Source organism: Heptranchias perlo, chromosome 31 (genome assembly GCF_035084215.1).
Source record: "Heptranchias perlo isolate sHepPer1 chromosome 31, sHepPer1.hap1, whole genome shotgun sequence".
NCBI lineage: Eukaryota > Metazoa > Chordata > Chondrichthyes > Hexanchiformes > Hexanchidae > Heptranchias > Heptranchias perlo.
Window position 1 is genome coordinate 32,591,012 of NC_090355.1, and position 18,405 is coordinate 32,609,416.

The following is an 18,405-nucleotide window of genomic DNA, read 5'->3' on the forward strand; positions in this document are numbered from 1 at the left end:
AGAACTATTACCTGATAATCAGAACACTGTCTGGAAGGAGCAAAGAAATAACTGTCCTCACCACCTTACCGTCACAGATGAGCTTAATAATTGTGGCCAAGTCTTTAATCTCATGATCGTTGATGATGTTCCTTGAGATTTTAACGTTTTGCTGCCCATAATCTTGCTAACATGGAAAGATTTTTTAAAATCGTTACAATCCATTTATGCAGGGAAATGATCACTTGACATCATATGAGTGTTGATCTCCTGTCACTGTGGAGGTGAATCCAACAATCGCAGCCCAAGCTGACACAACGGGGCCAATTTTAACCTAACCCGTCTGTCGCAAACATGACGGGATCGGGTGCAACGCTGGATTTACACCCGACCTGATTTTACTCTCCATTGAAGTCAATGGACAGTAATATTGGCCAGATTGTAAAACTGGTGTTCCAGCCGATCCTGTGGGTTTCCTGCCCGGTAAATAGGTTCAAATTATCGCCAACAAGTCAGTTTTCCTAGTCACCGCTTTTGGTTTTCTATATTCTTAACCAGTTTACTTTGGGGGGTGCATGGCATGTTTTAGGGTAAAACTAATGGCAATCTCTGTCCCAGTGTGACCCTGTACCCATCATGATGATCAATCTACAAATGCATCAAAACCCATGGCGAGAGACTGACCAAAATACATTTATAAACTGTTTCAGAAGCACATCTTTTGAGTACAATTTGTACACTCTTTATTCTGACTGAATCCCAAACCAGAGTGGTCAGATGTTAGTGGACTGAATACACAGCAATCATTCATTATTACTTCCAAAATGAAACAACTTTTCTGTTTTTTGTATTCCTTTACCAGGGGGAGCCAGGGTTCATGGGACCAATCGGAGAACTTGGGAAAGTTGGGGAAAAGGTATGTTAAATTTACAGCCACCAATTTGTGTTAAAAGAGAGTTATTGGAATATAATAAGCATTTAAATTACACTTGAATGTCAATGTATTCATGAAGACCTTTTGGGGAAAAAAAAGTGATGACAGACTTGAGTCCCAGTCTGATGACAGTATAGTCTGCTTTACAAGCAGTACTCTTCCAAGTCCCAGTACCTGGTAGAAATGGAATGTTCAATTTTAGACAGATCTTGATTAAATTCGAACAACTTGTGGAAGCCGATCATTTCAGTCTAAAATCTGAGATGGCTGAAGCAAACTTGAAGGCACCTGACTACAGAATGATTTGGTTAAAATGTTCGTGACATTTGCTGGATGAGGTAGGGGGGAGCGGAAGTTCAAGCTTAGAAATGGGTTTATTTCTTGTGTTACATTTGATCCATGTTCTATTGTTGAAATAACAGGGATTGACAGAAGTAATCCAGACACATTCGGATAGGTTTTCTGATATAGGTGTAGTTTACTCCAGAATGGTTCGAAACAGAGCTCATCGAAGTGAGGAACTGACAAACAAAAATGAATTAAAAGGAAACTCAATGTATAGGCACATTGTTTTTTATTTGTTCTTACTAACAAGGCAGTATGTATTAGCGATCAGTAGTTCCCCAGAGGGCATTTAGATCAACCAACATTGTGGGACTGGAGTCAAGTGTGGGCCAGACTAAGTATGAGTGACAGGTTCTCTTCACTGAAAGACATCAGTGAACTAGCATGTTTCCTGGACAATTTTTATGGTGCCAGCCAACAAACTACCAGTTTAGTACCAAAATTGATTTAAATTTCACAATTTGCCATGGTGGGATTTGAAGTCACAGCCTCTGGGTTGCTAGTGCAGGACCATAACCACTAGGCTACCATTCCCTACACAAATGACCAAGCAGCCCACTGTCCAACTCCTATTTAGTCTCTGCTGAAGTGGAGGCAGCTGCTGAAGAGGAAATAGGGCTGCATGGTTACAAGGAGGATGGCTCAGTTTGCCACTTCAAGGCCTCTTCCTCACTTCAGCATTCCAACATTTCCTCCAAACTGCTATGAGGATCGCAATTGTGAGCCTAAATCCCACCACTCTAACACTCTGTTTTGGTTCCTCAATGCAATTTGGCACCATTCTTGGTTTCTGACATTTCTTGACATCTGCAGCCTATTTTCTAGTGAGACATAGGCATTATTTATGTTGCATTTACCTGAAACAGGCAGAAGTTGTATCTCAAATCCAAACTGATCAAACAACTTTGCAGCACATTCCAATTAAAATATTTACAAAACAGCAGTGGTAAAACACTTGTGACTCAGTTCATAGTGAAATTGCTGCAAAATTTTAATCTTGCATGTTTCTCTGAGGAAAATTACATCATATTGGAATGGTGCCCAGTTATTGCTGGTTCACATTTAATGTCACTCTACTGCCCAGCAAACTGAAAGTGACAACAGGAATCCATTGCATGCAACGATTAGAAAGGTCTACACCAAAACTCCTGGTCAATTTCTTATTTTCCTAATTTCTCATATTATTGGCGCCTGAAAGAACTTCTCCCTACAATGACCCTGTGTGTGTATGTGCTTGTCTGTGTACATCACTGTATCTCCCACTCAGGCTGATAACAGCTATAATATTGCCTGTCACCTGATAAATGAAGTAATTAAACAAAAAGTATTGAAATTTGGGAAAATTCTAAAAATGGAGATTTTATCGTAGACATATGCTGGCTTCTTGCACTACAGGTACAAGAGCAAACCAAATTCAAAAAAGGAGCTTTTGTACAGACAGAAAATGAATCAGCTTGTTTGATTCTCATGAAGATTTCAACTGTTTGTACAGTGCATTGGAACTGCACATTTAAGCTAGTGGGAAGTCAGAGTCACTATACATCATGTTATAGTACATCAGTGATGGCGCACATCAAACCTAGAGCTCTTATCCCATCTTACTAGTGTACTTAATGTTAAAGCAGGTGTGTGGTCTGTATTCTGGAATTCCCACTGAATACCGTCTCCTCTTATTTCCACAGGGTGATCGTGGTGAAACAGGGCCTCCAGGACCTCCAGGAGTTACAGGAGCAGTGGTAAGGAATAAATCTGTTCTCTCTCTGCCCACCCCCCTCTCTCTCTCTCTTCCCTCTCTATCTCTCTATTTCTTTCTCTCTTTGTCTCTCTCATTCTGAACTGTAAATTCGTATCTGATCGGTTATGTTTTCTGCTTCTTTGTGGGAAGTTTCTGTATGTGGTAAGCTTTTGCACAGTGACAAACTATCGGCATCGTGATTGTTCCATAGATTACATGATACACATGTCGAATAGCATATATTTACAGGTATTCACTCCTACGAATACACATTCTGAAATGCAGAGAACATGCATCTTTTAATAAACAGAAAGGCTTCAGAATAAGACTGACAATGTCCGGTGGTCATATATTTGTAACTTTTAAGTTCAATGCATAGTCATAAAAGAACTGTATTTTGAACAATACTGTACCTTATTGAACCTGAGTATTTACGTAGCTCTATTGCACTTTCTTAGAGAAGTAGAACATTGTGTGGGATGTATATACAGTTGGATACAGGGGCACAGAATGACCTGGATTAGAAACTGGACAGTCAACCTTAATCCCATTTAGGAGTGTAGCTGGCTTGATTTGATAATCAAACCTGACTCCTAGAGACATTTCAGCTCTAATTAGGACATTGCTTTTTTGATATATATTAATGACTTGGGTTTGGGTGTACAGGGTACAATTTCAAAATTTGCAGATGACACAAAACTTGGAAGGATAGTTGGAAGTGTAGTGAACAATGAGGAGGATAGTGATAGACTTCAAGAGGTCACAGAAAGGCTGGTGGAATGGGCGGACACATGGCAGATGAAATTTAACGCAGAAAAGTGTGAAGTGATACACTTCGGTAGGAAGAACGAGGAGAGGCAAAATAAACTAAAGGGTACAATTCTAAAGGGGTACAGGGACAGAGAGATCTTGCCATATATGTGCACAAATCATTGAAAGTGGCAGGGCAGGTTGAGAAAGCGGTTAAGAAAGCATACGGGATCCTGGGCTTTATAAATAGAGGCATAGAGAACAAAAGCAAGGAGGTTATGATGAACCTTTATAAAACACTGGTTCGGCCACAATTGGAGTATTGTGTCTAGTTCTGGGCATGGCACTTTAGGAAGGATGTGAAGACCTTAGAGAGGGTGCAGAAAAGATTGACTAGAAAGATTCCAGGGATGAGGGACTTCAGTTACACGGATAGACTGGAGAAGCTGGGGTTGTTCTCCTTAGAGCAGAGAAGGTTGAGAGGAAATTTGATGGAGATATTCAAAATCATGAAGGGTCTGGACAGAGTAGATAGAGAGAAATTGTTCCTACTGGTGGAAGGGTCAAGAACCAGACCCTTGGTGATTGGCAAAAGAACCAAAGGCGACATGAGGAAAAACTTCTTTACACCGTGAGTGGTTGTGATCTGGAGTACACTGCCAGAGGAGGTGGTGGAGGCAGATTCAATCTCGGCTTACAAAAGGGAACTGTATAAGTACTTGAAGGGAAAAAATTTGCAGGACTACGGAGATAGGGCGGGCGAGTGGAACTATCTGGATTGCTCTTACAGAGAGCCGGCACGGACTCGATGGGCCGAATGGCCTCCTTCCATGCTGTAACCAATCTCTGATTCTATGATTAGCGCAGCTTTCTCCCCTGTTCACCAGGCTACTGTCTTATGAAACGTTTCATTCTGCCAGAGCTCTGACTGCCAATCACAGTGATGCTGTGTATTAAAGGAGATATCAGGGCTCAGTTGTGCTGCTCCTACAGCCAAATAGCCTGTCAACACTTGCTGCCTAGGCTCACAGATAAAGAATTGCCATTTCACAAGGTGACACTCACCTGACGAAGGAGAAAGCCTCCGAAAGCTTGTGATTTTCAAATAAAACTGTTGGACTATAACCTGGTGTTGGAAGATTCCTTACAGCAGTAATGTTAAACCAGGATAACAATAGTAACAGAAAATGCAAGTAGACACCAGATCCATCAGCATATAAAAAGATAAAGGACAGATTAATGTTTCAAGCAGAGTCCCTGTGTTCTTACTGTTACTGACACATTGTACTTGGATGAGCACTTGAAGTGCCATAACCTACAGGGCTATGGACCGAGTGCTGGAAAGTGGGATTAAGCTGGATAGCTTTTCTTCGGCCAGCACAGACACAACGGGTCGAATGGCCTCCTTCTATGCCGTTACTTTCTATCATTCCCTGAATGTCATTCCACCAACAGGAGGAGCGTTTCTCAAAGGCAGACTGGTCCTGCAAGTTTTTCTATGTCATCTCATTCTCTGCATCCCAGTGATAAAATGCTCCATCTAGTGGCCAAACTGAATATAAATTATTATAAATATTACTCATTGAGGCCAACTGAGTGTGAACGACCTGGAAGGCAGGGATTTGAATTCAGAGTCTCTGGCTGAAAGGCCAGTGTTCTCCCGTCAGGTCTAGTCGTTCCTCCAGCATTGAAATGATATTAAGCAATTAAACTTTAAACTTTTGCAGCTTCATTACAATTTTGGGAAACAATTCGCTAGGTTAAATAAAATGATTCAGTGGCTTGCTTCAGACTGGGCTTAATTCAGACCATTGCTGTCTGTGAAAAATCATTCCAATTGCATCATTGATTGTAATATTACAAACTAGTGGTTCAGTTTACAGCCTTTCAAACCAAAAAGGGGGCACATGTTGCATTTATGTAAAAAAAAGAATAGAAACATAGTTAACATAGAAACATTCTTAAAAAATGCTACTTTTTGTTTTATAATGCACTGCAGTTGATCAGGTTATCTATCCTTTGTTGAACATTAAAGAACTGAACCTCCCCAAATGTTCCTTTAGTCCTGAGAGATGCAAATCTTGCATTTGTGTGGAGCATGGTGGCCTTACAGATTGGAGCGGCAGGATGTGGGTTTGCACATGTTACTCCCCACACAGTGAATGACGTCAAGCAGGTTACCTTGGGGATGCAGTGAATGGAGGTCAGGCATTTCCCCACAGGGAAGTGAGAGGGGCAGTTATGTTGGACCAATATCATTCACCCTTCTACCAGCTGGATAGAGGGGTATTAGAGTATCTGATCAGCTGAGAAAAGTGTATGTGTGGCACAGGAATAATGGGGGAAGGGAGAGAATAATAAACTTTATTTTCAAAAATTGCATTTGTCTTCTGGTAAGCAGAGGTTGCAATCATATCACATAGTGATGACTAAAATCTCACACGTGAATGGCTTGGTTGAATAGAAGGTTTTAACAGCCAAGTATAATACCACATACCAGGAAATGGAGTCCACTTTGTATGTGGAATCTACTGGCTAGACTATACCATGGTTTGTGCTGATATATAAAATTCCTATTTATTCAGCAAGGTAACAGTTAATCTGCTGGTCGCAGCATTTGTTTGCATAATTGCGCAGAGTCCCTGCTTATCCAACAGGAAGGGCTAAGATAACAAGAGTTTAGAAATAAAATTCTTTCAGAATTCAGTATGTGACTGCCAAAGCTGGAAGTGTTTCAGCATAACCAACATCTAGAACTCAAAACCGATGAGATGGGCACTAAAAAAAATGAGATCTGCCGCCAATAAAAAAAACAGAGGTTATAATATTTACTGAAATCTTATAATTAATATATGTTTAGTTCCATATAGTTACAATTGAAATAAAATCCTGAGTGTGGTCTAGTGCTCAAGTATGCTGTGCAACAGAGTGGTAGGTTTGGGTTTGCACCCGTGATTCACCACACAGCAATTTCCTGATTTTGCTTCTGCTGTTAGAGGTACATGCCAAGTGGAGGCCAGCATTTTCCCTTTGAAAAGGTGGGGGGTGGGGGGATTAGTGAGAATCATGTCCGAAACTGCTCTTACACACTCACTTCCTTATAGGTGATTATAGAAGAACAGTGGTGGGAGGCCATTTATCCCATCCCCCAGCAATGGTTCCTAGCATGGGGAGACCAAAAGAGGGGGAAAATTGCATTTAAAATAGGACTGTAAAAATGGAGAATAAAATTGTTATTTTTTACTTCTACTGAGGACCAAAAATAAATGAGTGGGAGAAGATAAGTAGAAGTGAGAATTCTAACAATTTAAAAATATTTAACTTACATTTTGTTACATTGTAAATTAAGACATCACAAGTGCACTAAAGCTGTCAATAACAGTGGATCTCCTGATAATATCGTGACAGTATATCTCATTTCGTTTTTGTATAATTTTCTAACAATCCACATTTACCCAGCATTAACATTTTCTAGGTTCATTTAAAACCTCTTATACAAACAAATCCCCTAGGTGTAGTGCTCTTTACTGCCGATGTAATGGAAGAATTCAATGCTCCTGGTGCACGCCTGGAGTGCATTATCAAGAAGTTGCATACTCTGAACAATGATCTTCTGTTCTTTCATTTTAATGGACCTAAAATGAAGGGCTGGGGGTGCAGAATTTTCCGGTATGCACTACAAGCTTGCGCCAGAAGCAGGGAAATGGAAAATCTCCCCTGTAATTAGAATGACTGAAGTTGACTGCAGTCTTCGATGGCCTGCTTCCACCCATTATCAACGCATTAGAGCTTGAATTTTGTAACAGTATCTACAGATCGAGAGTATCTTTTTGAGACTTTCTCCCACATTCTGGAATTATAAAGTGTGAAAACAAATAGAGAGAAAGAGCTGTCTGCATGGAGGAAAGTATTGTTTTATTTCTACAATTTCGTTAAAATTATTACATGCTTGAAAAATTTGTATTTATTTAGCGCTTTATCACATCTCTCAGAAGTGTCTCAAATACAATGAATTACTGTTCTGTAGGCAAATATGGCAGCAAGATTCTACAATCAGCAGTGAGAGTTAATCTATTTTTTTGTGGGATTGGTTGAGGGGTAACTATTGCTTAGGACACTGGGGGAACTGCCTACTTTACTTCAGATTTCTAATGTGTAATCAGACTAGCAGAGGATGACGACGACAACAACAACAACAACTTGCATTTATGTAGCTCTAACGTAGTAAAACATCCCAAGGCACGTCACAGGAGCATAATCAGACAAAAAATCACCCAAAGAAGAGATATTAGGACAGGTGACCAAAAGCTTAGTCAAAGAGGTAGGTTTTAATGAGCGTCTTAACAGCAACAACAACAACTTACATTTATTAAAGGGGGAAAGAGAGGTGGAGAGGTTTAGGGAGGGGATTGCAGAGCTTGGGGCCTGGATAGCTGAAGGCATGGCCGCCAATGATGGGGCAAGGGAAATCGGGGATGCACAAGAGGCCAGAATTGGAGGAACGGGGAGTTTGGGGGAGCGGTTCTAGGGCTGGATGAGGTTATAGTGATAGGAAGAGACAAGTCCACGGAGGGATTTGAACGCGAGGGTAATTTTAAAATTGAGGTGTTGGTTGATCGGGAACCAATGTAGATCAGCAAGTACAGGAGTGATGGGTGAACGAGAATTGGTGCGAGTTAGGATACGGCAGCAGAATTTTGGATCAGCTCAAGTTTATGGAAGGTGGAAGATGGGATGCCAGCCAGGAATACATTGGAATAGTTGAGTGTGGAGGTAACAAAAGCATGGATGAGGGTTTCAGCTATAGCTGGGCTGAGGCAGTGGCAGAGACGGGTGATACTACAGAGGTGAAAGTAGGCAATCTTTATGATGGAGAGGATATGGTGAGAAGTTGGAGATCATAGCTGAGCCCAATCCTGTTTTGCCCAAAATGCGCTCAGCAAGGATCAGTGTATACTGTTCAGGAATGGGAACATTGGCTGATTTCTTTTCTCCCTCCCTAGCTAAGGAACACCACAACCAACTATAGCACTCCCACTGCCAGCCCACCAGTAACTGAACTTGGAGTTTGTCTATTGCTTGGCACTGAACCACAAAGTACGTTTACTCACTGAGCATTGGGGAAGCTCAGTTGGCGAATCGTGACTTCAAACAATATAAAATGATGCTCCTGTTAAGTCAGGAGTACAGTGACGATTTATAATGGATCTGAGATATGGTTTATAGCACAGTTGCGGAATACTATTCAACTAACTTTCCTTAGGAGTTGAGTATATTCAAGACTGAGATCGATAGATTTTTTGACTCTAAGGGAATCAAGGGATATGGGGATCGGGTGGGAAAATGGAGTTGAGGTCGAAGATCAGCCATGATCTTATTGAATGGTGGAGCAGGCTCAAGGGGCCATATGGCCCCTTGAGCCTGCTCCTATTTTTTTAGGTTTCTTAGAGAATAGTTCCCCAGTCTCAATTAAAACTGCTAATCATATTATTTTACTGAAACATCATCTACATGCCTTGTTAATGTAAATAAGGCCACGTCACTAAGGCAGTTATCTGCATTAAACACTACCATGTGGAAAAGACTTTTTAAAAAAGTTTTCATTGTTGTCCCGAGGGTATTTCAATCACTCTTCCTACCATCCCAACCCCTGGATGTTGGTATGAATCTATTTTACTCTATTTTTCACCATTACGTACTTATAGGACCTCTTGCACAGTATAGGGGCGACAGTCTGGCCTGTGCATTGCGCTACCTTCGCCTAAGCAAAGTGAACTAAAGTCTGGATTAACACAAGGTCAAACCATTTACATAACTTAGTGGTACTCTAGGCACATGTCTTGTGATGCACTAAGAACATAAAAATAGGAGCAAGAGTAGGCTATACGGCCCCTCAAGCTTGCTCTGCCATTCAATAAGATCATGGCTGATCTTCAACCTCAACTCCACATTCCTGCCCGATCCCCATATCCCTTGATTCCCTTAGAATCCAAAAATCTATCGATCTCAGTCTTGAATACACTCAACAGCTGAGCATCCACAGCCCTCTAGGGTAGAGAATTCCAAAGATTCACAACCCTCTGGGCGAATAAATTTTTCCTCATCTCAGTCCTAAATGGCCGACCCCTTATCTTGTGACTATGACCCCTAGTTCTAAACTCTCCAGCAAGGGGAAACAGCCTCTCAGGACCTACCCTGTCAAGCCCTCTAAGAATTTTATACATTTTGATGAGATCACCTCTCATTCTTCTAAGCTCCAGAGAATGCCAGACTTGCAGAGTTGGGCACCAGCAGCCAGTAAAAGGCCTCTGATTGCCTGTTGTGCACCAGGCAATTGTCCGGCAGGAGGAGGGGCATTGGGCAGGGGCATCTGGGCAAGGCGACAGGGCCTCCAGGCAAGAATGTCCACATTTTTTTGGCATCATTTAATGGCACTCTACTCCTCAGCATGGCTGGACCATTGCTCTGGCACTCTAGACAGATTTTGGGGCAAGTATCTCATTTGCATTAACAAATGGGACCTAAAGAGCCTATTGCACAGCTTATACATAAGCAGCCAGCCGCCTTTGCAATTATCCACATTGGGCACCTTGGGCACATTGTAGACCTCAGGCATCCATATCCAATTTTCCAGGGAATATGTGCCCTTGCACTTCAGCACAATAATATAATCAATCAGTGGAGGTACAACAGGATTAACTAGTGTCGATAATGAAATCATGGAATCAACCAGTACAGGGAGAAGATAAATTGTAGCTGTCTAAGGGATGGCTGCTGATGTAGAACTCTGATTCTCCTTTTAAAGTTTTGGTCCAACCATGGCTTATGTTCGAGTAAAGTGGATCTTTGTGTTGAAGACCCTGCAAGTCCTCCTTAGATATGGGGACGGTGCCGGAGGACGGGAGGATAGCAAATGTTACACCCCTGTTCAAAAAAGGGGAGGGGGTTAAACCCGGCAATTACAGGCCAGTCAGCCTAATATCGGTGGTGGGGAAACTTTTAGAGATAATGTTCTGGGACAAAATGAATTTGCTCTTGGAAAAGTATGGGCTAATAAATGAAAGTCAGCACGCATTTGTTAAAGGAAAATCGTGTTTGACTAACTTGATTGAGTTCTTTGATGAAGTAACGGAGAGGGTTGATGAGGGTAGTGCAGTTGATGTTGTGTATATGGACTTTCAAAAGGAATTTGATAAAGTACCACATAATACACTTAGCAAAATGAACGCCCATGGGATTAAAGGGACAGTGGCAACGTGGATACAAATTTGGCTAGGGGACAGAAAGCAGAGAGTAGAGGTGAACGGATTGTTTTTCAGACTGGAGGGAAGTATACAGTGGTGTTCCCCGGGGTCAGTATTAGGACCACTGTTCTTTGTGCTATAAATGACCTGGACTTGGGTATAGAGGGTATAATTTCAAAATTTGAAGATGACACAAAACTCTGAAATGTAGTAAACAGCGTGAAGGATTGCAACAGACCACAGGAGGACATAGCCAGACACATGGCAGAGAAGTGTGAAGTGATGCATTTTGGTAGGAAGAATGAGGAGAGGCAATATAAACTTAAGTGGCACAATTTTAAAGGGGCTGCAGCAACAGAGAGGGGTGCACATACACAAATCTTGGTTAGGCCTCAGCTGGAGTATTGTGTTCATTTATGGGCACCACACTTTAGGAAGGCTGTCAAGGTCTTAGAAAGGGTGCAGAAGAGGTTTACTAGAATGGTACCAGGGATAGGGGACTTCAATTATGTTGAAAGACTGGAGAAGCTGGGGTTTTTCTCCTTAGAACAGAGAAGGTTAAGGGGAGATTTAATAGAGGTGTTTAGGATCATGAACGGTTTTGACAGTAAATAAGGAGAAACTGTTTCCAGTGACAGAAGGGTCGGTAACCAGAGGATACAGATTTAAGGTGATCGGAAAAGAGCCAGAGGCAACATGAGGAAACATTTTTTTACACAGCGAGTTGTAATGATCTGGAATGCACTGCTTGAAAGGGTGGTGGAAGCGGATTCAATAGTAACTTTCAAAAGGGAATTGGATAAATATTTGAAGGGAAAAACCTTATAGGGCTATGGGGAAAAAGGAATGGGACTAATTGGATAGCTCTTTCAAAGAGCCAGCATATGCACAATGGGCTGAATGGCCTTCTCCTGTGCTGTGCCGACTATGATAGTATGGTACTATGAAGTCAAATTACTACAGAGACAGCAGAAATGCTGTGGTTGTTCATCAAAATTAAATTTATAAATCATATTGTTTTGCAAAGAAAATATCAGTTTATTTTTTTTGCAAATTATTCAACCACTTAGCAGCATTTCTGTGGTCTTTAAGTGTTTACTCATTTTGATCAGAGTAAATCCTGAATCGCTAATATTTACACAATGACTTATTATGCTGTGTGCTGAATAAAATCATGGGCTATAATATGAAGAGTTGTAATAACTACAGTTACCAAAAGCATTTTTATAAAAATCATTTATTCGGTGTAGTATATTGTGTTTGAACAATTTGGAATTCAGGATATAGCTTTAGTTACAATCATGTTGATCCAAATTCTCTCCAGTTCTTTGTTATAAGTAGAGATTTACCATATTGTGACACTGAGGTCCATAACAATTTCATGCCCAACTTTATTCTCAATATTTCTTAGTATGCTGCATTCAGATTGTCATCTCAAAACTGCTCTCGGGATGGAATTGGGTCAAAAATGGCCAACATTACTATGTTTGTCTCAGTCAACAAAAAGCACAAATGACTGTAAGAGCTATGCAACAAAGCAATAACGTACAGATTTGCTGTGTGCTGTCATAAGATTTATGCATGGATGTGATGACAACATATGGTGTGTGGATCAGGCTATTGTGATGTATTATTTCCACCACTGGCACACTTTCAAGGTGAGATACCAGTGTGGATTCCCTTTAATTCATGCCTTTTACATTCTGAATGCTGCCAAACCAGTCCTAACCACATTCAGACTGCTTATGGAGGTCTGTCTGAATGCAGCTTAAGAGTTGTGTGTCAATAAACCTTTCAGTTCCTGGCTGGCAGTTGTGAACATGAGTTCAGCTGCCCACCCAGAAAAACAGAAGAGAGTTTTTAAATTGCTAACTATTTTTAGAACAGTTGAATCTATTTACCTGATATCTTTTCAATATGTTGTTAATTGCTGTGGGAGTGTGGGTAGTCCCCACGCTGGAGCCAGAACATACATTCTGTGTACTTACTGTCTCTTGGCCAATGTAGCAAGAGAGACGGAATATAGATGCTTCAGTCTTCACTTGCCAGAGAGGGTTTGGCACATTTGAGTCTAAGAGAATTAGGAAAAGTTAAAAGGCAGAATTATTTATTGAAAGCAGTTTCCTTCACACAGGAAGCAGCCAGGAAATGGCAGCAAAATGAAGGTCCCACTGATGGCCAATCATAAATGTCAGAGAAATTTATTTCACATGGACACCATTTCTTCTTTCCCATAAATTGAGATTAAAATTTCTGTTTTACAACATCCAGATGAATGAACACTTATCGTACTTAAGAACATTTTCCAACTAAAAATGCCAAAATCCACACTGTCCCTCATTTAATATCATCAAAGATGCCAACTATTCCTGTTTGAAATAGATTATGCTTGTTTTGCTTAGTCAGTTCTTCCAACCTGTCCAAAAGTGAATGTATTCCTATTTCAAAACTAAGTTTAACTTTGTTTTCGGGAGGGTGGGGGGGTGGAGGCGGGTGTTCATATGCATATGATGATTGTAGGGTCTTGCATCACAATTAATGCACAATATTTTCTTAGCACAGTCACTCCCCACCTTGCCCACACTATTCAAATGGCTGTTTTTAGGAGTATGCATGATATCTGTTTCATATGCATATTCTGCATGGTAATCCTAAACTGTTAGCCATTTACTTTGCAAGCTGCAGGGTAGATGAAACAATAACACTGCAGACTGGCCGACCAGAGCATGAAAAAAAAGGACATCTCCAGGTCTGTAACTGGGCAATTTGCCATAGCTTCAGGGATTTATTCATTTTCTTCTCTACTCCTAAATAATTGTCTTGCATTTTTAGTTTCAAAGAATTGTACGATATGCCGTTGTTACTAGCTATGCAGCACTCCACCATGTTACCTTTTGACATGATGTTGACATTTCTGAGCTTAATGATATCATATAACAACTATTCATGACCCTGTGTTCATGAAGTTACATGTAGATGAATAGTAGGAAAAACAAAAGAAACTTATTTTCAGATGGCAACTGAAATGGAAAAAGGAAGCAACATATTTAAAGCAATTAAAGAGTGAATGCAAGAAAAGATCAAGGCATATGGAATTTTACATTTTAGTATATCCCACCCCAAATACAGTTCAATTGGAAGTCAGAGCCATTATTAAATAATGATACTGATTTAGAGCTTTGAGCACCTCATCAATATCCATTCTATTTCCCAGAACCGCCCACTACATGCAAAATGTGGTAGTGACCAATGATTTTTTTCTGCAAACCTCTAAATGCATTATATTGTTTTGTTTAACTGTCAAAGTCTTGAAAAATTGTGGAACTAATCTTCATAAGACTACAAAGTCACTCGGTCAGTAATGTATCTTTTACTTACCATAGCTTCAAAATCTATCATTCCTCTTTACTTTGGCTGATTTACAAATTCAGAAATAATTGTTGCACCAAAGTACAATGGATGGTTGGGATAGGCATGAACAGTTTTGTAATATCAGTAAGGTTTCATCAAATACAATGAAGAAATTGTTATCTTTTTATTTTGGAACTGAGTGGCATGCTGATTGACAAAGTGCCTTTTCATCTCTTTGGCTTTTGTTTGAATCCAACCCAAGGATGGGATGAAAGTCTTTTTTCTACTACCTGTAATGATCCCATGTGAAATGAGTTCAGCTCTTAGTGAGCACAAGTACACATACACATCACCAAACTCTCCATAATTCACCAAAAAGTGGCTTTAAAGGTCATAGTGAAGAGTGAAGTGGCAAATGGAAAACAAATCACAGTGGTGCAGTAGAGAGGCGGCTTAGACCATAAGACCATAAGAGATAGGAGCAGGAGTAGACCGTTCGGCCCCTCGAGCCTGCTCCACCATTCAATGAGATCATGGCTGATCTGATTTTTACCTCAACTCCACTTTCCTGCCTTTTCCCCATTTCCATTGACTCCCTTGCTGATCAAAAATTTGTCTAACTCAGTCTTGAAGGTATTCAATGACTCGGCCTCCACAGCTTTTTGGGGTAAAGAATTCCAAAGAATCATGACCCTCTGGGAGAAGAAATTCCTCCTCATTTCCATCTTAAACGGCGACCCCTTATTCTGAGACTATGCCCCCTAGTTTTAGATTCCCCCATGAGGGGTAACATCCTCTCAGCATCTACCCTATCGAATCCCCTCAGAATCTTGTATATTTCAATAAGGTCTCCTCTCATTCTTCTAAACTCCAATGAGTACAGACCCAACCTGTTCAATCTTTCCTCATAAGACAACCCTTCCATACCCGGAATCAACCTAGTGAACCTTCTCTGAACTGCCTCCAATGCAAGTATGTCATTAAACTAGAACTGTACGCAGTACTCCAGGCGTGGTCTCACCAGCACCCTGTAGAGTTTTAGCATGACTTCCCTACTTTTATACTCCATCCCCCTAGAAATAAAGGCCAATATTCCGTTTGTCTTCCGGATTACCTCCTGCACCTGTATGTTGACCTTTTGGGCTCGATGTTAGCAGGGCTGCGGGTTCGCGGCGGGGGGGCTATTGGGCACGTGGGTAACGCGCCCGGTGAAATTAGTCAGCCACCCGCGCGATCGCAGCCCAATTGGATCCACTTACCTTGTATTCCAGGTTCCCCACTAATGATCTGCGCGTCGGGTGGGCTGCGCATGCGCACTAAGATCTGTCAGCTGGAGGAGCTCTATTTAAAGGGGCAGTCCTCCACTGACAGATGCTGCAACAAATAGAAAAAATTACAGCATGGAGCAGCCCAGGGGGAAGACTGCTCCCAGTTTAATGATGCCTCACTCCAGGTATCAATAGATGGGGTGAGGAGGAGGGGGAGGACAGAGATCTTCCCCCCGGCGGGCAGGAGGAAGCGGCCTGCCTCTGCCACCAGGAAGGCCTGGCTCGAGGTGGCAGAGGAGGTCACCTGCACCACCAACATATCACGCACCTGCATACAGTGCAGGAGGCGCTCCAATGACCTCAGTAGGTCAGCCAAAGTGAGTACACTTATTCATTCCCCTACACTCCATCTGCCACATCACCGCACCCCACCCCACATCTCCTTCTGCACTGCCAACACTACTCTGTCACATCACCCCTTATACCCACTCAAACCTCATCCTCATCTTACCTGCACTTGCTCACCTCGCCAGTACTCATCCCGCCACTACCACTCAACCCAATCCTCATACAATCTCATGGCTCTATCTCATACTCACCCGCTCGTGCATCTCTTTCACGGCCAGCCTCACTCAACCTGCCACTACCTGTGCTGCAGCCACAGGGCATGCATCACATATGTGAAGTAGGCAGCGTAAGGCAAATGTGTCGTGAGGGGATGCACAAGGGTGTTTGAGGGTTTGTCATGGTTGTTACTTATATTGAATTTCTGACCAACTCACATTACATATTATATTGGCACCACTACTGCCATGTCTTTGCGAATCTTGTCTGGTTTGTGCAATAATGCCCTTTCCTGAGGATCACTATGAAGACCCACAACTGATGCCACACATTGTGTCACTGCAGAGTGGGTGTAGGTGTATTTGCAGGGCTCTTCTGCGCAGACGACTGAGAGACATCAGCGATGTCCCCGGTTGCACCCTGGAAGGCTGTGGAGGAGAAGTTCAGGAGGGCAGTGATGACTTTGACAGCGACAGGTAGGAAGATGGTGCATGGACCAACCAGGAGCAGCTCGGCATGAAAGAGGCTGCAGATGTCGAGTGACTCTGAGCCTCCGTGTGTACTGCTGCTTAGAGAGGTCCAGGAGGCTGAGCCTCGGTCTGTGGACCCTGTGGCGAGGGTAGTGCCCTCTGCGACGCATCTCTCTCTGCGGTAGCCCTCCCTCCTGCTGGACAGGTGGATGTGTCACAGCACTCTGTTGTGGAGCTCCACATGTCAGAGGTGGACGGCGTGGATGGCGAGGCTGGTGATGCTGTTCGCCCTCCGAGGAGGTCATGACTGCAGCTACGGCGGCCCCCATCCGCAAGATGTACATCTGAGGGGGTCCGCAAGGTAGGTACATGTCTCCGGACCCTGGGGTAAGTGTGCAGGTTGGTGACTTTGACCGTCAGGAGGAGGGTGGTGGAGGCCATACTTTGTCCCAAGTGACAGAGTGGCCTCCTGCAATGGGTGAGGATCTCCCCCCCCCCCCACCCCACCACCCCTGTCAAATGGACCTTTGCAGCTGCCACAGGCTGGCAGCTGCAACACGTCCATTCGATCTGGGAGTGTTTCCCCCAGTGTGGGAAACAGTCCCATGTTGATCCAAAATCACACACAGTCCCTTAATCAGGTCAGTTAATGACCTGAAATAGCTACATAAATACTCTCAAGTGGCATCCCGCTGGCTTTAATTGCCTGCAGGATTCCCACCAGCGGGGGCTGCGCGCGCACGCCGGCGCGTCAGCGGGGAACCCGGAAGTGGGCGGGATCGAGGCAGGATCCGGTCGGGATCCTGGATTTTACGATTTTCGAGGCCCCCCCGCCGAGAACGCACCCGATAGCGGGTGCTAAAATCGGGCCCTTAGTGTCCTCATCGCAACTTGCTTTTCCACCTATCTTTGTATCATCAGCAAATTTGGCCACAAGACACTCTGTTCCTTCATCCAAGTCATTGATATATATTGTAAACAGTTGAGGCCCCAGCACTGAGCCCTGCGGCACCCCACTAGTTACAGATTGCCATTTTGAAAATGACCCTTTCATCCCGACACTTTGTTTTCTGTTAGTTAGCCAATCCTCTATCCATGCCAGTATATTACCCCCAACACCATGAGCTCGTATCTTATGCCGTAATCTTTTATGTGGCACCTTATCGAATGCCTTTTGGAAATCCAAATATACTGCATCCATTGGTTCCCTTTTATCCACCCTGCCCGTTACTTCCTCGAAGAACTCTAATAAATTTGTCAGACACGATTTCGCTTTCATAAAGCCACGTTGACTCCCCTTGATTGTATTATGAGTCTCCAAATGTCCTGCTACTACTTCCTTAATAATGGATTTTAGCATTTTCCCAATGACAGATGTTAGGCCATTTGGTCTATAGTTACCTGCTTTCTGTCTCACTCCCTTCTTGAATAGGGGTGTTACGTTTGCGGTTTTCCAATCCGCTGGGACCTTTCCAGAATCTAGTGAATTCTTGAAGGTTACAACCAATGCATCTACTATCTCTGTAGCCACTTCCTTTAAGACCCTCTGATGCAAGCCATCAGGTCCAGGGGACTTAGAGTCATAGAGAGTTATACAGCACGGATAGAGGCCCTTCGGCCCATCGTGTCCGCGCCGGCCATCAAGCCCTGTCTACTCTAATCCCATATTCCAGCATTTGGTCCGTAGCCTTGTATGCTATGGCATTTCAAGTGCTCATCCAAATGCTTCTTGAATGTTGTGAGGGTTCCTGCCTCCACAACCCTT

General features: G+C 42.7%; 1 protein-coding gene across 2 annotated transcripts in view; it reads left to right on the forward strand.

Annotated features, from left to right (window-relative positions):
* Positions 1-18,405, forward strand: part of col27a1b (collagen, type XXVII, alpha 1b) — a 524,608-nt gene that overhangs the window by 363,094 nt on the left and 143,109 nt on the right. For both annotated transcript variants that reach the window (XM_067969899.1, XM_067969900.1), the window contains exons 25-26: positions 842-895; positions 2,941-2,994. In XM_067969899.1, the coding sequence (XP_067826000.1) occupies positions 842-895; positions 2,941-2,994 (108 nt within the window). The remainder of the gene's footprint in view (positions 1-841; positions 896-2,940; positions 2,995-18,405) is intronic.